The sequence below is a fragment of the Xenopus laevis genome, chromosome 8L, assembly GCF_017654675.1.
Source record: "Xenopus laevis strain J_2021 chromosome 8L, Xenopus_laevis_v10.1, whole genome shotgun sequence".
Classification (NCBI taxonomy): domain Eukaryota; kingdom Metazoa; phylum Chordata; class Amphibia; order Anura; family Pipidae; genus Xenopus; species Xenopus laevis.
This window is the reverse complement of record NC_054385.1, coordinates 39,981,392-40,007,933: the sequence shown is the minus strand read 5'-3', so window position 1 is coordinate 40,007,933 and position 26,542 is coordinate 39,981,392. Positions and strand designations below refer to the sequence as shown.

Genomic DNA, 26,542 nt, shown 5'->3' with positions numbered 1-26,542 from the left:
ATATTACCCCCCTCCCTTTCCCCCCCAGCAGCCAAACAAAAGAACAATAGGAAGGTAACCAGATAGCAGCTCCCTAACACACGATAACAGCTGCCTGGTAGATATAAGAACAGCACTCAATAGTAAAATCCAAAGACACATTCAGTTACATTGAGTAGAAAAAACAACAGCCTGTCAGAAAGCAGGTCCATCCTAAAGTACTGGCACTTTTTAAAGGCACATGACCAGGCAAAATGACCTGAGATGGCACACCAATATTACAACTAAAAACTTGCTGGTTCAGGAATTACATTTTTATATTGTAGAATGAATTATTTGTAATGTAAAAAGTGTAATTTATAAATAAAAAATACATCATAGAAATCATGGCAGAATCCCTTTAACAGTTCTGAAGCCCTTCTCGACTTTTGAGGACAAAATCTATTAATGTTGAGCTTGTGATCCTGATTTTAAGTTGGTTTAAATTGCTGGAAAATTAACTAATGGCCTTATGTCAAAATTAATGAAAGTGATGCGTGGAATTGCCTTTTGTGCCAATACCCATACGGCCCACGTTTTCATTCTTAATTTAAACAGCGGCCATAAAGTACACAGGGTAGCCTTGCCCTGTGTGCTTATTTTATTCTGATTATATCTGACATTATGGCATCCCCTCGATTCAAAACATGGATGTTTGTGCTTAAAGCCACCTAGGTGAAAGTTCGGTACAAGTATATCATCCATTATCCTGAAAGCTCCGAATTACGTGAAGGCCATCTCCTATAGACTCAATTTTAACCAAATAAATGATTGTTTTTCTGTCTAATAATTAACCAATACTATGTACTTGGTGACAAACGAAATGAAGGGTATCTGCACCCCCCCATTGTGTGGCCCTCCACATGAATGTCTGCCTACTGTGTCTACTTACCATGTGTAAAATTTAATAGGTATCACTAGAGAGATTAACTGGCCCCTGCATTGTTTAAACCTCAAATTCAGACTGTAATCCCCTGTATTGTTCACACTTGTAATCCCCCTGCGTTATTCACACCTGTGACACCTCTTTTGTTCACATCCTAAAACCCTGTATTGTTCACCTGTTCACACCTTATTAAAAATGCTAATGGGGCACCAGCACTGTCACTGTATGTAGTACATATTAGAGTATGTGTGTGCCATACTCTGCCTGCCCTATGCTCCCTGTGTGTGCCATAATCTGTCTGCCCTATGCTCCCTGTGTGTGCCATTCTCTGCCTGCCCTATGCTCCCTGTGTGTGCCATACTCTGTCTGCCTTATGCTCCCTGTGTATGCCATAATCTGTCTGCCCCATGCTCCCTGTGTGTGCCATACTCTGCCTGCCCTATGCTCCCTGAGTGTGTCATGCTCTGCCTGTCCTATGCTCCCTGGGTGTGCCATATTCCGCCTGTCCTATGCTCCCTTTGTGTGCCATACTCTGCCTGCCCTATGCTCCCTTTGTGTGCCATACTCTGCCTGCCCTATGCTCCCTGGGTTTGCCATGCTCTGCCTGCCCCATGCTCCCTGGGTGTGCCATACTCTGTCCGTGTGTGTGCCATACTCTTCCTTCCCTATGCTCCCTTTGTGTGCCCTACTCTGTCTGTGGCCTGGCCTGGTATTTGTTCTGGGATATTTGTTAGCATTTCAAAATTGTTTGGGGCCCCTAAGGTGTTTAATCATGTGCTGGGGGTGCATATGGATTTAAGGGTATGTGCTGGGGGTGCATTTTATTCGGCAGCTCTTCAGTTTGCAATTTCAAAAATCTGGTTGCTAGGGTCCAAATTACTCTTGAATAAGGGTCTGGAATTTGAATAGGAGAGGTCCTGAATAGAAAGATGAATAATAAAAATTACCAATAACAATAAATGTGTAGTCTTGCAGACCATTTGTTTTTAGATGGGTCAATGACCCCCATTTAAAAGCTGGAAAGAGTCAGAAAAAGACAGCAAAATTAACTATAAAAAAAAAATTAAGACCAATTGAAAAGTTGCTTAGAACTGGTCATTCTATAAAAGAATAAAATTGAACTTAAAAGCGAACCACCTATTAACTGGCAAGTGGCAAGAAAAGTTTTAAAGGGGACCTATCACCTTAAGAAATAATTCCAAATCCTATGAATCCAAATTCCAGATCCTTTAAACAGTCTGCTTTATTTTTCTCCTTTATAGTAAAGTCAAGGGCAAAGCTCTAAGGCATTAGCTCCTTTGGAGTTCTGGTCTTATGTATTAGATGCAGCTTGTAGTGAATGGAGTTTGGTTGAAAATAAATACAGGTATGGGACCTGTTATCCAGAATGCTTGGGACCTGAGGTCTTCTGGATAAGAGGTCTTTCCACAATTTGGATCTCTGCTTAATCTCTACTTGAGTCTGCTTAATAATCATTTAAACATAAAATAAACCCAGAAGGATTATATTGCATCCGATAAGGATTACTTCTATTCTTACTTACGATAAAGTACAAGGTACAGTTTTATTATTACAGAGATAAAGGAAATCATTTTTAAAAATCTGATTATTTCATTATAGTGGAGACTATGTGAGATGGCCTCTCTGTAATTCGGAGCCTTTTGCATAATGGATTACCAGATAACGGATCCTATACCTGTACTACAATGTCAGCTTTACCCTGTTTTACTTTGACTGGGTAAATTTAGACCCAGGTGATGATTGTGATGGTAGTATGAATGCAAAATAATAATACAGTTTTTTAGTCGGTTTTTAACATGCTTTTGTATGATATTGCTACATGTATTTATAAGATTCTGAACAAAAGTAGTACAGGTATGGGACCTGTTATACAGAGTGCTCGGGACCTGGGGTATTCTGCATAACTCTCTGTAATTTGGGTCTTCATGCCTTAAGTCTACTAGAAAATTATCTAAACATTAAATAAAATGGGCTGATTTTGCTTCCAATAAGGATTAATTATATCTTAGTTGAGATCAAGTACAAGGTTCTGTTTTATTATTACAGAGAAAAACGAAATCATTTTAAAAAATTTGGATTATTTGAATAAAATGGAGTCTATGGTACCCCCTTCCCAAGCAAATACCAGCAAAACTCTACCGGTCAAGGAGCGCAAATGGAAGCCAGGGGGAATTGCTCTCGGCTGGGGCCCACAGGATTTTTTCCGGGGCCCAGTTCCGACCCTCATCCGGAAAACCCCAGTTCTTTCTGGATGACTAGTCCCATACTTATATACATAATAATACAGGTATGGGATCTGTTATCTGGAAACCCGTTATCCAGCTCCTAATTACGGAAAGGCCGTCTCCCATAGACTCCATTTTATAAAAATAATCCACATTTTTAAAAATGATTTCCTTTTTCTCTGTAATAATAAAACAGAACCTTGTACTTGATCCAAACTAAGATATAATTAATCCTTATTGGAAGCAAAACCAGCCTATTGGGTTTATTTAATGTCTACATGATTTTCTAGTAGATTTAAGGTATGAAGATCCAAATTACAGAAAGATCCGTTATCCGGAATACCCCAAGTACCGAGCATTTTGGATAACAGGTCCCATACCTGTACGGGGATGCATTCTTATCTTGCACCAATGGAAGTCACAAGGACCATGTGATTGTAAAATCCTAGCCAAAAGCACCCAGACTTTATATAACATAATTGCTGGGCCTGGAATAAAAAAAGGATCTGGGGAATAATTTATCGTAGGTTTGGTTAAAAAAAAAAAAAGAACTGCTGCAGGGTGAGTAGCTCTTTCCATTTGTGAGTATTGTTTTAAATGTGCCTGTGTTAGACATTGCTGTTGCTGATATATGAGTGAACGCCGCAGTGCTGCAGTGCTGTTATGATCACTGAGGCAGGGATGATCCCCTTATATTAGAGTTATAGACTTCAGGCTGCGCAAGCTTAAGCCTTTAAAGGGCTGCACTAAAAAAATTTAATGGCTTCTCCCTCAGACTGGTGTATAGCAATTATTTTCTGTATTCATGAGATCTTTAGTTCCATCATTAAGCTGCAGTCTCATTAGGAACAAGCGTTGGTAGTTCCAGAAGAGCGCTCGTTTTGCAGCTTTTCTACATTTTACGAACAATAGCAGAAATCACTTAATTACCTGAAGATGTTAAGTGACAGCTTTGTGATGATGGTAACATCATTTTTTTTTTTTTTTTTTTTTTAATACCGTTGAAGTCTCTTAGCTATGATGTATGCATTTAATATTGCGTTTGTGATATATTTTGCAGCATTTTCTGTTCCCCTTAAGATTCATTTGGATATTTCTCTTACTACAGATAAGCACTTGGCTTTTATTGAGCGCTAGCATTTGGGTGGTAGTCGCGTCATTTTGTGTTGCATAGGGAATTCTCCTTATTTATAGCCAATTAAAACTTTTAACAGCCCTTCTTACTGGTAGGACTCTTCATTAATTTGTTTTTTTCCCTCTTCCATTTCAGACGTCTGACAAAAGAAAACGTCAAGCCATCAGGAAGACAAATAGGAAAACTAAGCCATAGCAATCCAACCATTCTGTTTGATTATGTACGTTGTCTCTGAGTATTCTGTGTAAACAAAACGTTACACAAATAACATTCTTTGCCGCCTCTCCGTGTTTAAAGAATGCTTGCTTATTTAAAGTACTCCGTTTTTTCTTGTTTTTGTTTCATATTCAGAGTAATGAGTCCTCGAACCTAGAACCCAGCATTAGACCCTTGGCACCCATTGCATTACCTTAAAGGAGAAGGAAACCCATTTGCAAAAAACCCCGTACCCCCACCCTACGTAGACCCTCCCCCCCCAGGCTAAATGCCCCCCGGGGAAATGCCCCATACTTTATACTTATTTGGCGGCAGGGAAACGCGGAAATTCGCACCTGGTGAATAAATTTGCAAATCGCTACCCAGCAGCTCTCCAGTTTGCCATTTCAGCAGTCTGGTTGCTGAGGTCCAAATCACCCTAGCAACCATGCACTGCTTTGAATAGGAGAGGCCTGAATAGAAAGATGAATACAAAGTAGTGATAACAATAGATTTGTAGCCATAGAGAGCATTGTTTTTTAGATCGGGCCAGTGACCCCCATTTGAAACCCGGAAAGAGTCAGAAGAAAATGGCAAATAATTAAAAAAAACTAAAGAAAATAAACAATGAAGGCCAATTTATAATTTGCTTAGAATTCTATAACATACTAAAAGTTAACTTAAAGGTAAACCACCCCTTTAATGGCACCCCCACCGCTGTTGGCTGGTGGTAGATCATACTGTCAGGCAAAAATAATATTGTTTTTTGGCGATGTTTCAGTTCTTTATGTGACAATAAGGTCTTTGTCAGCTTTTATTGTGTTCATTATTGGGCAGATTTACCAAATTGTTAGATCAGAGCTCAGCACAGAAACATTCACTTTCTATTGATTCCTTATTGCTGTACATATCTGTCTACATATCTCCAACTTCAGCAGTTCTTGGGTGTAGAGAGTCTACATCACTAAAGATAAATCAGATGTTTTTTTTTTTGCTTAACCCAGGGGTAGCTTATTCTATCTCTTCAGCACTTCTGCTACTTTAAAGTTTGAAGTATCAGTTTAAAGGGGAATTTTACCTTACCATTAACTTTTTATTAAGCTGTTGACTGTGATTCCAAACCGGAAAGCTGGATTAATTTAAAAGAAACACAGAAATGTAAAGTACACCGGCTATTTCATTCAAAAATGTCACATGTAAATGCTGGGAACCATATGAAAGGTTCAACCCAACTGTTTTGCTATAGATACTATATATAATAGATAAGCATTTTAAAGTTTAAAGCTTGCTAATTAATACTAACATACTTTGCATATGTCTTTTAATCGAGAAAATATTTGTTTTTGGGAATATTGAAATGTTCTCTAGTAGGTTTGAATCATTGTGCTTTAAATGAATGAGAAGACCTTTATCTGTAAAACTCCAGGTCCAAAGGAGTCTGGATAACAGATCCTGTGTATATGGATTTCACTCTTAATGCTTTCAGAGAGCACAATATTAGTCTTTTGCCTTAAATATGATTGAAATAAACATACTTTTTCTTTTTTTTTTTTTTCCAGATTCTTTCGCAGATCCAAAAGTATGACAACCTCATCACACCAGTTGTTGATTCGCTGAAATACCTAACTTCACTAAATTATGATGTCCTGGCTTGTATCCTTTTCGGTTGAATTAAAGTCAGTTGAAACCTTTTGATACATGATTATAAAAATAGGGATTTGCAACACACACACGTCTGCCTATATTTAAGATCCCATTCCTTTCTTCCCACAATGACTCTACAGAGGGAAAAAACATTTTTTTCATCCTTTGCCACCACTTTCTTTTTTACTTCGTTTAATCGATTGCTCGCTAACTGGAGGCTGGTATAGGTCCTGACTGTGATAGGCAGAAGGCATTTCACTTCGGTTTGCCTAAAATACAGAGCTGTGGAGTCTGGAGCAATTTTGGGTATCTGGAGTTGGAGTCGCCAAAAATGTACCAATTCCAACTCCAATTAACTTTAAAAACAAGCACGGGAAATAATCAAATCAGATTTAAAGGAGAACTAAACCCTAAAAATGCCCTATTTTATATACTGAACTTACTGCACCAGCCTAAAGTTTCAGCTTCTCAATAGCAGCAATGATCCAGGACTTCAAACTTGTCACAGGAGAGGGGAGGAGCACCATCTTGGAAAGTGTCTGCGACACTCGCATGCTCATTGGGCTCTGAGCAGCTGTTGAGAAGCTAAGCTTAGGGGTCGTCACAAATTATCAAGCAAAAAATGAGGTCGGCCTGTAATATAAACTGATGCTACAGGACTGATTATTATATTCCGATGCTAGTTGCACTGGTTTCTGTGCTGTGTCATGTATTAATTACTAATCGGCCTTATATTGTGACATTTCTATTCTATATGTACTGTATATTGTGAGTGGGTCCCTAAGCTCAGTAAGTGACAGCAGCACAGAGCATGTGCAGTGAATCAGCAGAAAAGAAGATGGGGAGCTACTGGGGCATATTTGGAGACACAGATCTTCCCTGCTAAAGGGCTGTGGTTGCCTTGGGCTGGTACAGAAGCCCATAACATAATGTACAACATTTCTAGCCTACTTCTTTAGTTAGGCTTTAGTTTTCCTTTAAGATCTTCTATGAAGGAGGAGCTGAGCTGGCAGAAGCAATTCTGTTTCTAAGGACAATACTTTAGTTAGTTTTGTGTTGTATTTAATAGCTAAATGCCAGGTTCAATCAATATATAAGTTGTTTTAGGTTTTCCAATATGTAGTTTAACTTTGATTTTGGTTTATAATTATGTGTGTATAATGTGGTTTATATTTTTGAGGTTTGGCAGTGATAAAATGCCTTGTATGTTGTATACGTAACTTCTTTCAGTCAACATGGAAAATACATAAGGAACAGTAAAAATGAAAGCATTTTAAAGTAATTAACATACAATACTTTAAGCATGCACTTGTAAAAACTGTGTGTTTGCTTCAGAAAGACTTACAATCGTTTATATAAATAAGATGCTGTATAGCCATGGGGGCAGCCATTCAAGCTGGAAAAAAGGCACAGGTTTCATAGCAGATAACAGAATAACCATTTTATTGCACAGGGCTTATCTGTTATCTGCTATGCAACCTGTGCCTTTTTTCCAGCTTGAATGGCTGCCCCCATGGCTATACAGCATCTTATTTATATAAACGATTGTAAGTCTTTCTGCAGCAAACACATAGTGTTTACCAGTGGAGAGCAGCAGTTTAACATTATATTATAATTATTTTGATACACTTTCCGTTTTTGGTGCTCCTTTAAAAAGGAAGTTACCATAAACTGAGGAGTCAGAGGCGAAGATTTAATGTATGTACCGACTCTACAACCCTGCTAAAATGCCATTCCTCAGCTACTGTTGAAATAACAAAGCTTCTAGCATCCCACAGTAGGTGAAGGGTGTCTTGCTTTGTTGCTTAGTATCATATGTGCATTGACTTTAACTATAAATCCAGACTGCATAATAGAAGCTCTTGCTAATCCAGAAAAAGAGAAGATGAAGCATGATGACACCACTATTTCTAGCTGGTTGCAGAGTGAGTGTTCTCCTCATTGTATCAATGGTTGGCTGCCATTTAACAGACTGGTTTTATCCATATTTGTTCATTTAAGACTGCATACCAATATCTGTATGTTTTCTCTGCAGGTTTAGCTAGCTTTTGCGGAGCAATTTTCCGAAAATATCCTATAGAACTAGGTGGTCTTCTGCAGTATGTGGCTAATCAGTTGAAAGCTGGCAAAAGGTGTGTCTATAAAATCACAATTTATTCTTTTGACAAAGCTCTCCCCCCCTCCCATTAAAAGGATTTTTAAGAATTAAATAGAATTCCCTTCTCTTGTAGCATTATGTTCTATTTTTTTTGTGTGTGTATGTTTGGGGGACATATAAATTGCCTGGAGCAGCGTATATTGAAATGCCAGCTTAATGCAGCAGATCACTCCATTCTTCTTACTCTCACATTTCCCTTTCAGCTTTGATTTACTGATTTTGAAAGAGGTAGTGCAAAAGATGGCTGGAATCGAAATCACTGAGGAAATGACAATGGAACAACTAGAGGCAGTGACTGGTGGAGAGCAGCTAAAAGCTGAGGTGAGAGAATATATTTTTGCATGGCATTCTCTAAACATTATGTCTAGAATAGCATTAATAAACTATTACTTTTTACCATGCAGCAACATTGTACTTAGGAATGATTAAACATGAAAGATTACATGTCAGTGGACTGCTCAGACCCTTCTCATAATGCCAGAATTCATGTTAGACGACTTATAGGTGGGCTGTGGGCCTATAATAATCAAAGGGGCATTAAAAGATTTCTTTGCTGCTTAAAATAAGATTTATCTATGTCTGGGAAAAGCTGTATTCAATAGTTATTGCTTGACAATGCCAAGCAAGCATTTTCCCCTTTATCAAGATGATGTAGTAAGTTACTAGAAGGCAGTTTCTGTTTGTTTTGGGTAATATTACCCAAGCAAAGTTACACAATACGCTGATAAATACATTTTTCTTTTCTTTTTCTCCTGAGAATTTTAAAGCGAGTAATATATAGCCAACTTGGAAACGGGATTCTTTTCTTTTAATAATGTGCGTAGAAGCATTGTAAATGACGAGATTCTTGACTATTTTATACTATGTTGATTGAAAAACAATCAAATTAGATTTTAACTTTTAAGTATAGCATTTACAATGATGCACAGTTTGTTTTTGTCTTTCTAACAGAACAGCCTGTTGGGACACATGCTTTCAGTGGAATGGATTATTTAGGTTTAATGATCTCTGGCAAAATGCACCCAATCTTTTCTCCAATTGCTGCTGTGCTTTGCTTTCTTAAGTATAAATGTTGCCATTTACTTTGATTAAGTCTAACTATTGAAAAAGTTGTTTTCAGGCCTCCCCACCATAGCGAGTTTTCAGTACACCCTTAGAATTGTAATATACCCACAGATCTACTTGAGATCTTACATCTCTGCCCTGCAGAGTGTTATGGTGTCCATACACTATAAGATTATCTTCACCATAAGTAAAATACTTTTTTTCAATTGCTTTTCATCTTTTATTTTTTTACAGTTTTTCCAAAATTGTGATTTAAAGTTTTATGTTCCTGCCTCTGGTGTTTGTCTTTCTGCTCAGTAATTCAAATGCAGATTCTGAACTTTTAGTCTGCTCAATTAGTTGATACATTTCTCAGCTGCATCTGTGGAATATTAGCAACTATTGTATCAATTCTAACAGCTGCCTTTAAAGTGGACCTGTCACCCAGACACAAAAATCTGTATAATAAAAGTCCTTTTCAAATTAAAAAAAAAATAGAAATTGGATTTCATGTTTAAAGCATTCATAGCTGTTGTAAGCTCATTTAAAAATCTCAGCTGTCAATCAAATATTGTCTGCCCCTCCTCTATGCCATGGGCATAGAGGCGGGGCAAGCAATTACTTTCACTTTCCATTCAGCACTTCCTAGATGTCACTGCTCTCCACATATTCCCCCATTCTCTTTACTATTTAATTGTGTAGCCGGGGCATGGGGATGGACATCAGGTCCCCCATTCTGGTGCACAAAAAAGATTCTGAGATGACAAGACTTGTCTTAATAACAGTGTGCACAAAATGGCTGCTGCCTGCTTGCTATAATTATGAATTCCCAGACTGAAGGAAACAAGATTCAAATCATTTATATAGTGTAATTAAAGTTCATTTTGCTTGACTAATGTGATAAAATAGGATTTTGAATAATTTTTTTGGGTGACGGGTCCCCTTTAATGAAACCCAGGGATTCTGCTCAAAGGGGCCAAAGATAAGAAATGGATCAACTAAATGTATCTATAAATGTATCAATTTAGAACAGTTACAAAGTCGGTGACCCCCCTTCCAGAGCTGCTTCAGAAAGACATAAGGTGAAAAATGAAACTTTAGAGTTCAATGTTCGAAAACGGTCACCAATAGAAAGTGGATGAAAAAAGTCTTTATTTCTGGTGAACTATCTAAACAACTGAATTTTGTGGACTGCATTAGAACATCAGCAAAAGGGAGGTTGCCCGTTATGTCTGTGTAAAAACAAAAAATAAATCTATTTAAAAAAATAGTCACAATAACTTGAGGGTGCCAAAAGTTAGGCATCCTCAAGTGATTGTAATAAATTACCTGATACATCAGACCAGTGCTCTTGTTAGCAGAAAACTGCACCGGGCCAGGGTTTTTCCTTCTTCAAAATCCTGGGGCTGATGCATATGCAGTAGAGTGAACTTTTTTGATAAAGTTTAGCTTTTCATACTACTGCTTGCGCTCACATGTGAAGAAAGAAGAAGCAGGAAGAGGAATGCTCCATGGTGCTCACTGGAAGAACCCCAGGCTAGGGCAGTTTTCTGCTGATAGGAGCCCAGGCATCAGGTAGGGGGTGCCAAACTTTTGGCAACCCCCAGTGATTGTTGCCTTTCATTCTCCTTTAATCCTAACTGAATGAGCTCATGTTTAAAATATTTTCAAATTGATAACCCAGTATGAAGCCATGTTGATGGCCTAAACTGTTTTTGTTTGTTTATATAAAGATATTTTTAATTCAATATTCTGACTAAGGAATCCCATGTGGGGATTTTGTTTCTCCTACCTTACTGTTCTAATAAGGGGTATGATAATGTTTGCTTTCAAACAGGTGACCGTCTTATTAAGTATATTAAGATTTCTTGAACCTTTTATAAAATTACCCTCTTATAAATATTATGTATTTTTAAAGGACAAAGCAAGCCTGTTCGCGATTGTTATAAGATGAGCCTACCTATACTTAATCCAGATGCGCCAAAGGGTCTCCTGAACATAGTCGGGTTTTCTTGCAGCACTGCTATCCGTTTGAAAATATTGCAAAGCTGTACTAGAAGACAAATTTCCCATAGTGCCTCTTCTCTCTCTAAGACCGAGACTGCAATCATTCACACTGCCAGTGCCGGGGAAATTGCACATAACAAAGCAGTGAGAGCAATTTCTCTCTGAGACTAAGCTCGGGCATGCGCAAATATAGCATTTTTGAAAAGAAGGAAGAACACAACTGCAATAGGGGAGATATCCACTGCTGAACCGAATGCAGAAATTACTCCATACATAGCATAAAAAAGTTAGCAATTAGGAAGAGGAAATGGGTCTCTACCACATGGTGTAGACTTGGAAAAAAGGTTTGCCTTGCCCTTTAAAGTAATGGGTAACTCGACTAGTGATCGACAAATCAACAGCAGCAAAATCTTGTTCATAAATTAAATTCCACGTGTTTTAGTGCCAGCATAACAAACTATTTGGCGTTCGTTTTGTTCCACTCATCTTTCTGTTTTCCTTTATTCCCCAGGGTGGTTATTTTGGACAAATAAGAAACACAAAGAAATCATCTCAGAGATTAAAAGATTCCTTGCTGGAGTATGAATTGGCTCTTCCTTTGTGTCTGCTTATGGCCCAGCAGAGGAACGGCGTAGTATTCCAAGAGGGGGGAGAGAAACACTTAAAGCTGGTGGGAAAACTGTATGATCAGGCAAGTAAACATGATGTATTTGTAGCCTTGTTCTTCCAATCTGCTTTTCAGTATTCATATCTGTTTTGTGTTCAATTCAGCACTTTTTTTTTAAGTTCCACTGTTTGTTCATATTAGGAGAGCTCCTATTAAGCTTCCCCTTGTGTAATATTTTTGGCAGTCACTTCTGTAAATATGTATGACGGGCGCTGAGTAAGATGGGTAGCTTCTTACAGAAAGCCTGTGTTAGCCTTTATTCAGTAAACCTTAATCATTTACCAGAGACAGCACTTACTGTCCTTATATATTCACGTCCTATTCATATAAACCAGAAGGCTGCTTCTAATCATTAAGATTTAACCTCCAAATCCATATAACAGAATAAGGCATCACACATACTCACACACACATTTGAGGCATATACAGCATTTATATTTTAACCCATCAACTTTTGTAAATCCAGAAATAATAATCAGTGGCAAAGGAGTTATTACAGGGCCAAAATAAATTGTTCTAGAAGTACAAAAATAGAATGCTAGCATTGAATGCAGCAGCCTGTAACAAATACTGTGTGATGTGCTGAATTGGCAAGACAATGGGGAAACCGTCAGTGAATCAGATAATATTCTATGATTTTTTTTCCCCTGCAAGAAAATCATTAATCTCCTTGCGGTACTCTAATGGTCCATGTCCCGTTATAGATCTTCATCTTAAAGCGTGAACAGACTGCTGTTTTTGACAGGAATTTTGTAGAGAGATGTCTGCCCACCAATCAGCCTTTCCAATTAAAATGAATCTATAGCATTCGTGTTAACTTGTTTTGTTACACTGCAATTTATTCAGCATTAAGGGTTTTCTTGTGCCAAAATAATTTAAATGCCATGAAGTTTTTTTATCATTTAAAAACAGACTCCTGTCTTTTATGAGAATGTAACTATAATTCACACAGAGAGTTTCTCTACATAAACGTAACTAACAGTAACACTTGTTTAACATGTGTCATTTTTGTGCATTGCAGTGTCATGATACTCTGGTGCAGTTTGGAGGATTTTTGGCTTCCAATTTGAGCACAGAAGATTATATCAAAAGAGTTCCATCCATTGATGTTCTTTGCAATGAATTCCACACACCTCATGATGCTGCTTTCTTCTTATCCAGGCCTATGTATGCTCATCACATTTCAGTAAGTTGATGCTGTTCACATCCATTTGGCTGTTAAACACTAAAGGCCAATAATCATTATTAAAATAAACAAAAAACCCCCACTAATGTTTAAAAAGGGAGTACCAATAAAAAGGCATGTTCATTGTGTGAAAAACTGTTTTTTTTCAGTAAGTTATATTCGTTAGGATTTTACCACAATAATATTTGTAATTAATTTTTCTTTTTCACAGTCTAAATATGATGAGCTTAAAAAGGCAGAGAAAGGAAACAAGCAGCAGCACAAAGTGCACAAGTATATCACATCGTGCGAACTGGTCATGTCTCCTGTGCATGAAGCCGTGATATCTTTGCACCCACCTAAAGTGTGGGAAGACATCAGCCCTCAGTTTTACTCCACCTTCTGGTCCCTGACCATGTACGACCTCTCTGTCCCAAGCAACAGCTACAGCAGAGAAATCAACAAACTGAAAAGCCAGATGAGAGCCATAGATGAAAACATGGATATGGTAAGTTGATGCTTCTTCGAAGTACTCCGTTTTGCTGTGTTTGTGCAAATACCCATCAACGTTTTGGAAAAATTGGCAATTTTGTGCATTGTCTTGCTTGTTAGGACCACCTCATTTTCATGTGAATATCGCTGAACTGAGCATTTTGACCCCCTCAGTGCCAAAACCTTAAGTATTTATTGCAGTCTTGTGGTGAAGCTCATGTGTCTAGATCAGGCTTACGTTATAAGGTTGGTCGTGTGAAAACACTTGATCCTTAGAAATTCCATCCAAATGAATATGGATCAGTTGCCTGCAGATATGTGACTGCCAGTAAGTGGTTATAGCTCTGAAACTCTCCTCAACGCTTATGCTTCCTATTATATATGAATTGGATACATCTGCCAGCAGGGACACACAGTTTATTACCAAAGGTCTCCCTCAATTAAACAGTGTGAAACGCTTACTTAAGGGCTGATGTTTAATTTCCAAATTAATAGAGATAGTAAGTGTCCCAGATACATCAAGAAAGTTGAGACGAAAACCTAGTCTGCTATGTCAGAGAATTGCTACATGCTGGAGAGTCACTTTTCCCTTTTTTGATTTACAGAATGGTCTGTCAAAAACTAGGCTAGCACTCTCGGCATGAGACATATATGGCATATAAGTGCAACACTTACTGCTGCTCTGTAATTACTCTGTCATTTATTTTACTATTTTTGACTATCCCTGACTATTCCTAGGTCTGCCTGTGGAAAGTAGCCTGTAGTGATCATCTTTATTATAAAGCTCCCCTTGTGTCATAGCTCTAAAACAATTACTATGCCAGTTCTCCTCTTTAATCATGGGATATCAAGTTTTTGTGTTACTTCATTTTTGTTTTTAGCCCCCAAACAAAAAGAAAAAAGAAAAGGAGAGATGCACTGCCCTGCAAGAGAAGCTTGTGGAGGAGGAGAAGAAACAGTCTGAACACGTGGCTCGAGTTCTACAGAGGATGAAGCTAGAAAAAGATAACTGGCTTTTAGCCCGTGAGTGTATACAATGCCTTGGCCGCTTGCCAGTTGGCACTTTCTTTGTCCATTTAAATGTGCCTGGAGTGAAAAATTGCTTTGATTTTGGAGAGACTGCTTTCTGAATTTTTATAAGTAAATGTACAGTGCTTAAGCACCTACAAATTCTGTCTCCAAACCTGCTACTTTCTGGTGCTAAAACAATAAAGGATTTACCTGCCCCAAAATAAATAAATGCTTGCTGGAGATTGTGTTTGTACAATGGAAGGGCATTCGGGATAAGGCCTGTTTGTATTTTAATGTAATCATTTTATTTCCAACACACTACTCTTTTTCTCTCCCACAGGATCCACAAAAAATGAGACAATCACCAAATTTTTGCAGCTTTGTATATTTCCTCGCTGTATTTTCTCAGCCATTGACGCTGTGTACTGCGCTCGGTTTGTAGAACTTGTTCACCTTCAGAAAACACCAAACTTTTCTACCCTGCTCTGTTATGATAGAGTACGTATTTATTTCTTGCTTTTCCTATTCCACGACTAATAGCTGTGTAATGCATTGTGTATCATACCCTGCTTTGTAGCTGCATGTTCCACCGGGGAAAGTGGTACTGTTTACTATGCAAGTCAGTTGGTGGAAATGCTAAATTTATGAGTGCTTACAGTTGGGGATTATTTATAAGGTTCAGAGTTATGATTATGTGTAATGGGTATAAACAAAATGGACTGGTAATGGCAGAGAACAGGCGTAACAATGATAGAAATAAAGCACGTGAAGGCACGCACGCACGCACGCACGCACACACACACACACACACACACACAGTATATGTTCTGTATTAGGCCTTATTAAGCAAAGAAAATGGCTTCTTTAAATACTTTTGCTGTATACTGTATTTTTAAGTGTCCTTTTAAGTAAAAAAAAAAATCAAATAAGGATGCAACACTATTGTATGATAACATAAATAAACCTTATAAGCCACATTGAAGTTAATACAGAAATACATCTCGCTGTATTTTATATGTAAATGTGCCGTGACAACATATACACATTGCATTCTAATTGTTTTGTCCACATTTTGCTTCTAGGTTTTCTCAGACATCATTTACACGGTGGCAAGTTGTACAGAGAACGAGGCTAGCCGATATGGGAGATTTCTGTGCTGTATGCTGGAGACCGTAACAAAATGGCATAGTGATAGAAATGTGTATGACAAGGTACGGTTGCATGATTTAAAAAAAAAAAAAAAAAAAAAAAATATATATATATATATATATATATATATATATATATATATATATATATATATATAAATACGTTGTAGATGGGTGCACACCAGGAACGTTTAAAGTCAAATTACTTGAAGATTAAAACATACTTTATTGAAAAACTTTTTAAAAACAGGCCTGTTTTTAAAAATTTTTTCAATAAAGTATGTTTTAATCTTCAAGTAATTTGACTTTAAACGTTCCTGGTGTGCACCCATCTACAACGTATTTATCTATTCCATTACGGGTAGCACCTGGGTCACTTACTGCTGTTTGGAGTGCGGAGAAAACACAAGGACTTTATATATATATATATATATATATATATATATATATATATATATATATATATATATATATATATATATATATATATATATATATATATATATATATATATATATATATATATATATATATATAATGCTCGTTACCTGACGTTTTCCAGATAATGGATCTTTCAGTAATTTGGATCTTCATAACTTCAATCTACTAGAAAATTACATAAACATTAAATTATCCCGTAAGACTGTTTTGCTTCCAATAAGGAAAATGTATATCTTAGTTGGAATAAGTTCAAGGTACTGTTTTATTATTACAGAGAAAAGGGAAATCATTTTTTAAAATTTGGATTATATGGATAAAATGGAGTCTATGGGAGATGACCTTTCTGTAATCCGGAGCTTTCTGGATAACAGATCCTACATATACTGTAGATATAGACGTGTAGATCTAATGTATTCCAGCCAGTGTGAAAGTTCTGCCTTAGTCATATCTGTATATGCTTATATCCAAATTTTCTCCAAAACAGAAGTATTGAATAAATCTTGGAGTGCAGAAATATCTAAATTAAAGCTATTCTAATATTATTTAGGGAGCTGCATTTCAATAGCATAAACTAGCGTTCGTTCAGCCCAGACCCTCTGTTATTTGGAAGTACGCCGGAAAGATTACAGCATCTATTTAAAACTTGTACTTGTAAATTCTGCTTTGCACAAGAGCGCTGGCAGAATTAGATTACAGTGACACACTGAATTTATTTATTTTATTTTTTCCCTATCGTTTTTGAAGCTGAAAAAAAATTCCATTCTCGAAGGTGGGGGGGAAAAATGTTCTGTCAGGGCAGATTTGACAGCAGAAGATACGGCGGTCTGCGCAAGGTATCTTGCGAAAATGCTTCATGTCGGCAGTTTGAAGCACTAGGCTCTATCATGAGCAGGAGACAACTGATTAAAATGCCGGGCACCAAATTTAAATATTCATGCTCACTCCTGACAGTTTGCAGACTCCTCTGCAAACACATTTCTCAGCCAAATTTCTCTGTCACTTCCCTTTCCATGTCAGCAGCTCATGTCAGTGTTCAGCAAAGCAATGTGCTTTATTTCCCATATCTGTGTGTACAGGAGTGTGAGGTGTGGGGAATGGCTCTTGCAATGCTTCAGGAGAAACCAGACACATATATTTATTGGAATTTTCAGAGCTATAATCCTTGCAATGCTCGGCTGATGATTTTTTTTTTTTCCATTTGTTACCTTGATTTATCATTTTCTGAGCACGGATTTCACAGATAATATTGCATTGCTGTTAAAGCCAAGTTGAGAGCTGTAGGCCGTAAAAAGAATTTGCTGGTTTCATATTAGAAACACTAACGCATCAAATATTTATCATTTTGCGACCTCCTAATGCAGCAGCGTAGAGATGGCTCGATACAGCGGGTAAAAGGTGACCGTGAAATTAGACATCAAGTCTACCAGAGTTCAGTAATCTTTGTAGATAAACTCGGCACGTTCGTTATCCTTTTGTTTTGTAATTGTAAACATGGCCTCCGAGTGTTCCCCAGAGCTGATAGCTATGCGACAGCCTCAGGCATGAAGAAAACGTAAGCATCTGTTAAATCTGATTGCAATGCATGTTCTTTATTGTGCTGCAATGTCACTCAGTATTATTCTTTTATGTGCCATCTTATCACAAGTAAATGGTTGTTTCATCAACTTATTACTCATATTTTCTTATATAGTCCTACATTCTTATTGTAGTTAAAATGTGTAGATATTAACCAAGTTTATATGTAAAAGGATGGTTCACCTGCAAGTAAAGTTTTAGGGGGTTATGTAATCTTATGTTATGTAATCATCAGGTATCTGGTTTACTGGTCACCTTTTTAAAAGCAAGTATTTTATTGGTTGCTATGGGTTACTGCTCCTGGGCAAACTGTGTGCCTTGTATTATAAATGAGGGTTAGACCAACTTTTTTGGTGTTAATTAGGGATGGACGAATTTGTCCCGTTTTGCTCCGCCGAAAAATTCACAGGAAACGGCAAAGAATTCTCGAAACGACGGAAAATCAATTTTGACAATGACGTTAAAGTCAATGGGCGTCTGAATAATGTTGACGCGTGACAGTTTTGACACGAGTGACTTTTCTGATGCGCATCTGAAATTTTTTGACGCCGGCAAATTTTCATGGCCATTTTGTGGAAATTCGCACCTGCCAAATTTATTCGCACATCACTAGTCTTAATTCCTTCTCTTTTTTTTTTTTTTTATCATTTTTGAATTATTTGCCACCATCTTCTTTCCGCTTTTAAATGGGGGTCACTTAACCCATCTAATGAAACAGGCTACACATAGGGGCAGATTTATTAAGATTCGAATGGTAAATTCAAATTTTACAAAACTCACAAACTCAAATGTAAATTCGAATATGAGATTTATCACACCTCGATCATAGAAACAGTTCTAATTCAAATATTCGCCACCTTAAACCTGCCACATTCCTTTACACATCAATAACAAAGGTCCGTTGAACTATTTGAATATGTTACTTGCCTTCCTGACATTCAAGTTTGTTTTTTTTTTTTTCCGGAGGAAAACATTCTTATAAGAGTAAAAAAAAATTACTTAAATTCGAAATTCGACCTAAATAACTCTTATATTGTTATTTTTACTTTGGATTACTCATCTTTCTATTCAGGCCCTTTCCTATTCTTTTTCCAGTCTCTTTTTCAAATCAATGCATGGTTGCTAGGATAATTTGGGCCCTAACAACCAAATAGCTAAAAACTACAAAGTGGGGAGCTGCTGAATAAAAAGCTAAAAAAACCACAAATAAAAAATGACGACCAATTGCAAAAGAATATCACTCTGCATCATACTAACAATTAATGCAAAGGTGAACAACCGCTTTTGTGTTAAAGGGCCACTAATGCTGACCCTACAAGGGCCAATATAAACTACCAAGTTGGCCCCTCTAAACAGAGCCTACACCTAATGCATGGGTCCTCTCCGTCTGTCCAACCAATATTGGGTAGGTTTGAAAATCTCATCCGGCAAGGATTTCACTGACGTATGCTTTTTTCATTGTTTTTCTCAACTGCTATACTCTTCCTTAATCTTATATTTGTCCCTCTATCAAGCCAGTAAGGCATGGGATAATGTAATTAGCTACATGGCCACTTAAAAGTGATCACAAAGCTGCCCCAGTATTTGTTACCACCTTTATAAGTGTGCTTTTAAATGTAGTGATCTTAATGGCAAAAATAAAGAGATTTTGTTTATTAATTCTTCCTCTTTATCATGTGATGTAGCATATAATCACCATTTCTACTTGAGCCAGTCAAGCAGATCCTTAATATCAGAGATACCTAATAGCAAACCATAGTTAAACATTATAAGGGCATGGCTTCACAAAATCTTCCATACATGTACCTAAAACTTATTTGGATAAAGCAACCTTTCAAGCTCTGCGTGGTGCTTAAGCAAAGCCCTACCCCTCTTCCATCATATAATGGATGCTCTGAGGTCACCAGAGAACAGGAGCAGAGGGGTATACTTCCCTGCATGTGTGCATAGTTGTTTGAATCAAGATCAAAGCTTAAAGGTTTTAAAGGAGAACTAAAGCTTAACTAAAGAAGTAGGTTAGAAATGTTGTACATTATGTTTTGGGCTTCTGCACCTGCCCAAGGAAACCACAACCCTTTGGCAGTAAAGATATGTGTCTCCAAAGATGCCCCAGTAGCTCCCCATCTTCTTTTCTGCTGATTCACTGCACATGCTTTGTCACTTACTGAGCTCAGGGACCCACTCACAATATACAGGAAACACAGAATATAAATGTCACATTATAGGCTAATTTAGTAATTAATACAGATAATACTACATGGCGTCACAGAAACCAGCGCAATTAGCATCAGAATATAATAATCAACCTTGTAGCATCAGCTTATATTACAGTCCAACCTCATTTTCTGCTTGATAATTTGCGCCAACCACTAAGCTTAGCTTCTCAACAGCTGCTCAGAGCCCACTGAGCATGTAAGTGTCGTAGACACTTTCCAAGATGGTGACCCCCTGTGATAAGTTTGAAGACCTGGATCATTGCTGCTATTGACAAGCTGAAACTTTATGCTGGTACAAAATTTTCAGTGTATAAAACATGGCAATTTTATCCATATTCATTTTTAGGGTTTAGTTCTCCTTTAACGCAGGGTGGGGCCATAAATAGAAATTACTGGGCCCCACAGCAAAATCTTTTTATGTACCCTTGAACTTTGTCAATAAACCTATCAGACTGTCCCCTGGGCCTCCCAGCAATTGGCAAGTTCCACTTTCTCTATAGTAATAGGCTATTGCAGGTTATCCGGGCACCTGTTATCCAGAAAGCTCTCCATTTTAGACTCCATTTTATCTAAATAATTCAAATGTTTAAAATCGATTTCTTTTTTCTCTGTAATAATAAAACAGTAGCTTATACTTGAGCCAAACTAAGATATAATTAATCCTTTTTGGAAGCAAAACCAGCCTTTGGAATTTATTTAAAGTGGACACATAGCATATATTTTGACTAATTGCTAAAACATATCCACTCGTCTTGAATTGATGGATCTTTTTTTAATTTATTAAGTTTCGGGTGAAATATATGTGAGAAAACAGCCTGAATAGTGCGCTGATCCTCCCCTTTCCCACATTTTTAGTCTGAGACTCCGCCGGCACTTTCTAACACAGGCTGTACTGCTTCTCAGTGAAGGAGTGGGCCGCAGACATGGGACGCGCTCTTGGTGATGCCATTTTTGCGCTTACCAGTCACGCCCAGTCCTTCACTGCAAGTATCTACATTCCCTGCTCACTTCCCACTAGCTCTCCTCCCACACTGTCTGCCCTCACCCACAAACCAAATACAGGAAGAAGAGCGATCAGACGAATATGGCGCCGTGAACTCGGCAAGAGAGGACCTAGATGGAGGGGGGGAGGTAGGCCTGGAGGGAGGGGGGCCTACAGGGGGGAGGGGTTTTGCACTGAAAGGGTTTCCTTCTCCTTTAAGTGTTCATTTTGGGGGTATAGTTTTCCTTTAATGAGATCTTACTAAATATTGCATAAATGTGACATGGGGCATGGTTGCTGTTCATTTATTTAGATACGGTCAGCAAAATGTTACACTATGACAGTATAACAGTATGCTTGTTCTTTAGAGCTTGTTTATATAGATAAAACTGAAAGAAATCCAGGTGTTAAAGCTGTGTTTCTGAATCTGTGTCTGGTCTATATATTCTTGTTCTTATTACTGGGAATGCAATTTTACAGTTTGACAGTATTGTGTGAGGATACTAAACATTGTAAATTAGATGAAATGAAGCAGATGGGTTGGGCCTGGGACTTGCTTATGTAAGGGTTTGGGGATTAGACATTTAAAGCACACTGGGGGTCATTTTTCAACACTGGGCATATTGGCCCATGTGCAGTAACCCATGGCAACCAATCCAATTGCTGCATTCATTGTTCTACTTGCAGCTGGCTTAAAAAAGCTAATCACTGATTGGTTGCTATAGGTAACTGCCCATGGGCAAATTTGCCCAGTGTTGATAAATGAGCCCCACTGTGTTAGGCCATGATTACAAAGCAGTACTGAAAGCAATACCCCCTTTTTTGTTGGTCTGTATTGTTGTGCCCTGTATCATATCTCCTATGATATTCTTGTGATCCTAACACAATGTGCTTATTCTAGCTACAATTTCAGCAGTACAAGGGCATCTCTATGTAGTTGAGGAATATAAATTTATCCAACGGTGCTGATAGATCAACTTCTGCTCCTAAGTCTCTTTCTGTGCAGTTTTAGTCTCAGGAGATCCCGTGTATACAATCTAAATTCCACAATGCTTTCTTCTAGGATTGCGGCAGTTATCCAGGCTTTGTAACAATACTAAGGGCAGCCAGCTTTGATAGCGGCAACAAAGCTGACCAGCTGGATTATGAGAATTTCCGTCATGTGGTGCACAAATGGCATTATAAATTGACGAAGGTAAAGTTCCAGAGAGATTTCCTTGTTTCATTGTTTTGTACATACGTGTTGTATCTAACGGCCAATTCTTGTCTTGTAGGCGTCTGTCCATTGCCTTGAGACAGGGGAATACACCCACATCAGGAATATCCTTATTGTGCTGACTAAGATCCTGCCATGGTATCCTAAGGTTCTGAACTTGGGCCAAGCTCTGGAGCGCAGAGTCCACAAAATATGCCAAGATGAGAAGGAAAAAAGGCCTGATCTCTATGCGTTGGCTATGGGGTAAAATAAACGGCATCGCTTTAAGTGACAGTTGGGCTTTTGATTGTAGCAGATGGGTTTACTTTCTAGTATTGTGGTGACTAATGTTGATTTTATAATAACAGGTCTGTGATTGCTATGAGAGTTGGCATGCTGAGAGCTAAACTTCAGCTGAGTACATTTAAAAAGAAATAAAATCCTCTTAGTCCACGGAAGTTCTAACTGCTTTACATCAGCTACCGCTGAACTACAATTGCCATAAACGGTGGTTTTCACTTTTTTTTTTTATTTGTAAAATTATCTTTCTCTTGTAATGTAATAACAAACTGACCTTGTAAGTTTAAAATAAGCTGTTGGGTAGTATATTTCTGTTTTGACACTCTGTGCGAATTACAGCTACTCTGGGCAGTTGAAAAGCAGGAAAAATTTCATGGTGCCTGAAAATGATTTCCATCACAAAGATCCCCCTGTAAGGAGCTCCGTGCCACCCCCAGTACAAAATGGACCAGGCACTGTTAGCCAGTCTGCTTCCATGTTGGTGAATGCAGCTAAACCAGAAGAAGGCACTACTGAGGAAACCGGTAAGTTGCGCAGCAACAATGTTGGCCTTTACCCTGTGCACCTTTGCCCTAAAGCCTTATACCGTCATGATAATAGAGTTAAAAGGAGAAGGAAAGCTACTGAAGCAGTTTATTGCTAACATATTAGCCACAAAAGTGCAAGCTATAACACTATTTATTCTATAGAATGTTGTACCATACCTAAGTAAACAGCTCTAGAAGCTGTTTGCTTAGGATAGCAGCTGTCATATTAGCTTGGTGTGACATCACTTCCTGCCTGAGTCTCTCCCTGCTCACTCATAGCTCTGAGCTCAGATAACAGCAGGTAGGGGGGACGACGATGACAGAGGAGCAAACTGAGCATGCTCACACCCTGGAGGTTTATGCTGAAAACAAGAAGTCTGATACAGAAGTCCATGTGTACACAATAGAACGAGAGACATGTGGTGTTTCTTTTGACAGGACTCAGAGCAGCATTACTTTGAGGATTTACTGTTGTTTGTATATAGACCTTTCTGATAAAGCTTACTTAACTTTAACCTTTCCTTCTCCTTTAGGGCAGGGGCACACGGCCAGATTCGGGGAGATTTAGTCGCCTGGCGACAAATCTCCTCTTCTTCGGGGCGACAATCTCCCCGAACTGCCACCCGTGTGCTAAAATAAAAAATCGCCTGCGGCAATGCACTTGCGGCTCTTCGATTGCCGAAGTCCCACGAAGTTTACTCGTGAGGCAACTTCGGGCGACCTCGTAAATCGAAGTGCCGCGAGTACCATTGCAATGTCGTTTTCTCATTATAGCAGGGGGAAGGCAGTTCGCGGAGATTGTCGCCCCGAAGAAGAGACGATTAGTCGTCAGGCCACTAAATCTGCCCGTGTGCCCCTGCCCTTAATGGTGGGGGTTTTATCACTTAGGTGATTAGGTCAATTGGCTTGCTGAAGAGAGAACTTAAAAAGCCCTACCTTGTTTTTTGTATATTTAGGTACCTTCAGCTTTCATTTTAGTTCACATGTTATAAACATGCATCTACTAAATGCATTCACTGAACTAAAGATTAATAATAAATTACATTTAAAAAATATTGAAATATTGAACTTGTGGCAGTAGCAGTACAGCCATTACTGATTGGCCTGTTATAGTTGATGCAAGATGTGGAAAAATGCTGCCATTTTGTTACATTGGCCACTTCCTTGTTTTAGGGACTGAGGACACCCTAGCAAACAGCTTATTTACATATTGAACTAGACCGCTGCAGAGCACAAACGTTTATTAAAAATCCAGGTTAAAAAAACTTTTATGTGTATTACATGTAGGCACCATGCTAAAAGATTAATTCAAGCTGACCTGCCCATTTCATGAGAGATTCTATTCTAAGTATATTGACATGGTATGTGTCATGGTAATGCAATTTGCTCATACATTTTCTTTTGTCAGACAAACTCAAGGAAAAAGCTCAGAGTGCTCTGAAAGTTGTTACTAAAGCTGCCAGCACAGCACCAAAGGTGACTGCAAGCAATGGGAACAGCACTTCTGCTAGGTAAGTATTATATAGCTGTTTATTTATATGCCATGCAAAGTAACTTTCTATTATGTGTCTCCAAAGATGCCCCAGTAGCTCCCCATTTTCTTTTCTACTGATTCACTGCACATGTTCTGTGCTGTTGTCACTTACTGAGCTTAGGGACCCACTCACAATATACAGTACACATAGAATAAAAATGTCACAATATAAGGCTGATTAGTAATAAATACAGATAATTACTACATGGCAGCACAGAAACCAGTGCAACTAGCATCAGAATTTAATAATCAGCCCTGTAGCATCAGCCAACATCATTTTCTACTTGTAAATTTGCAACAACCACTAAGATTAGCTTCTCAACAGCTGCTCAGAGCCCACTGAGCATGTGAGTGTCGCAGACACTTTCCAAGATGGTGACCCCCTGTGACAAGTTTGACGTTTTGCATTATTGCTGCTTTTGACAAGCTGAAACTTTAGGCTCATGCAATAAATTAAGCATACAAAATGACATTTTTATCCATATTCATTTTTAGGGTTTAGTTCTTCTTTAAGGAGCAGGGGCCCCAACCTTCTTTTGTTGTGCACAGGTGTAGGGCATATTACCATTATTACCATTTTTTCCCTGCAGCAAAGTGCTTAAAGAAAAAGAAGACAAAGATAAAACTGGGAAAGAAAAAGAGAAAGACAAACGAGAGAAAACACCAGTTGCACCTCTTGAGACCAAGGCACCAGGAAAGGAGGCGAAAGAAAAAGTAAAGGAAGACCGTCCGAATAAAGATGAAAAGCTGCGTGATGTCAAGGAGAAGACTCCTAAAGCTGACAAAGAAAAGGAGAAGGCCAAGAAGGAAGAAAAATCTCAGAAGGAAGAAAAATCTAAGGCAATTATGATGAGCAACGAGTCCAAAATCTCTTCAGATAAAGAGAGAGAGAGGGAGCTCTCCAGAGAGAAAGAGGCATTGAAAGAAGCAAAAACCAAGGAGAGTTCCAAATCCGCAGAGAAATCGGCTGTTTCTGGGTCCTTGAAGTCTCCTGTTCCCCGTACAGACATGCCTGAAACTGAGAGGGGTATGTGATCTAAGGAAAGAATCTAAGGTCATTTCTTTTAAGAGCACAGAATACTTAATCTCTGTACCTCTCCAGCTGCTGTTGAACTACAATCCATACAACCCACCTATTGACAAAGGGATGTTGGTAGTTGTAGATCAACAACATCTAGAGGGTTCTAGGTTGACTCGCCAGTAGACTTTATCTTTACAAAATAATTCAGCTTTTTTTTTCTCTTTCAAAATGTCATGTTTGCCTGTTATTAGATTTATAGAATTTGTTTTTAGAATTTATTTTAACAGCTTTTTTTTCTATTTCCGCACCCCCAGAACAAAAACGACGCAAAATTGATACACATTCTTCTCCATCGCATTCCTCAGCAGTAAAGGTTAGTATAGCATGAGGAAGGCTGTATCCATAATAGGCTGACCTGTGTGGAGTGCCAGCATCCATCTTCCTTCAAGTTTGGTGCCAAATGTCCGTTGGAGTTCTCTGGAGGTGTTTTTATTTTTTACATTTTTTTTTTCAGTTATTTAAATTTTTTTATGTTGGTATTTTATATCTTGAAATCAAAGTAAAAAAAAAAATTGCCCAGTATGGACTATTTTTCTAATACAAAGTTTTTCTATAAAATTAAAAAAAAAAAAAAAAATCTTCAAGGACCTAGCAGCATTATTTTTGTATATAGCCGAGAATGAGAAATCCGTTCAAGGCCGATTTGGTGGTGAAGTGCCTGAATATTTATTTGTTGATGTTTTTAATGGCTTGAGGAAGTGCGCTAACAACAAGCAAACCTCCTTTGAGCGGAATCAAGCCTATTGTTGCCTAGATTTTTTTCAACGCTAATTATTGAAGAATCCTTTGCACTGAAGATATCCGGGGATGTTACAGGAATGCACAAGATACCACATGAATTCGTCGGGCATCTTGAGCTTCATTGCCGATCTGTG

General features: G+C 38.1%; 1 protein-coding gene across 1 annotated transcript in view; it reads left to right on the top strand.

Moving 5' to 3' along the window:
* thoc2.L (THO complex 2 L homeolog) overlaps positions 1 to 26,542 on the top strand; it is a 78,090-nt gene that overhangs the window by 30,943 nt on the left and 20,605 nt on the right. Inside the window, exons 16-32 of the mRNA XM_018229819.1 lie at positions 4,421 to 4,505; positions 6,040 to 6,133; positions 7,969 to 8,049; positions 8,160 to 8,256; positions 8,486 to 8,603; positions 11,845 to 12,024; positions 13,022 to 13,186; positions 13,398 to 13,673; positions 14,539 to 14,680; positions 15,009 to 15,166; positions 15,751 to 15,879; positions 22,094 to 22,225; positions 22,305 to 22,489; positions 22,865 to 23,049; positions 24,461 to 24,563; positions 25,177 to 25,613; positions 25,922 to 25,980. Of these exons, the coding sequence (XP_018085308.1) occupies positions 4,421 to 4,505; positions 6,040 to 6,133; positions 7,969 to 8,049; positions 8,160 to 8,256; positions 8,486 to 8,603; positions 11,845 to 12,024; positions 13,022 to 13,186; positions 13,398 to 13,673; positions 14,539 to 14,680; positions 15,009 to 15,166; positions 15,751 to 15,879; positions 22,094 to 22,225; positions 22,305 to 22,489; positions 22,865 to 23,049; positions 24,461 to 24,563; positions 25,177 to 25,613; positions 25,922 to 25,980 (2,626 nt within the window). The remainder of the gene's footprint in view (positions 1 to 4,420; positions 4,506 to 6,039; positions 6,134 to 7,968; positions 8,050 to 8,159; positions 8,257 to 8,485; positions 8,604 to 11,844; positions 12,025 to 13,021; positions 13,187 to 13,397; positions 13,674 to 14,538; positions 14,681 to 15,008; positions 15,167 to 15,750; positions 15,880 to 22,093; positions 22,226 to 22,304; positions 22,490 to 22,864; positions 23,050 to 24,460; positions 24,564 to 25,176; positions 25,614 to 25,921; positions 25,981 to 26,542) is intronic.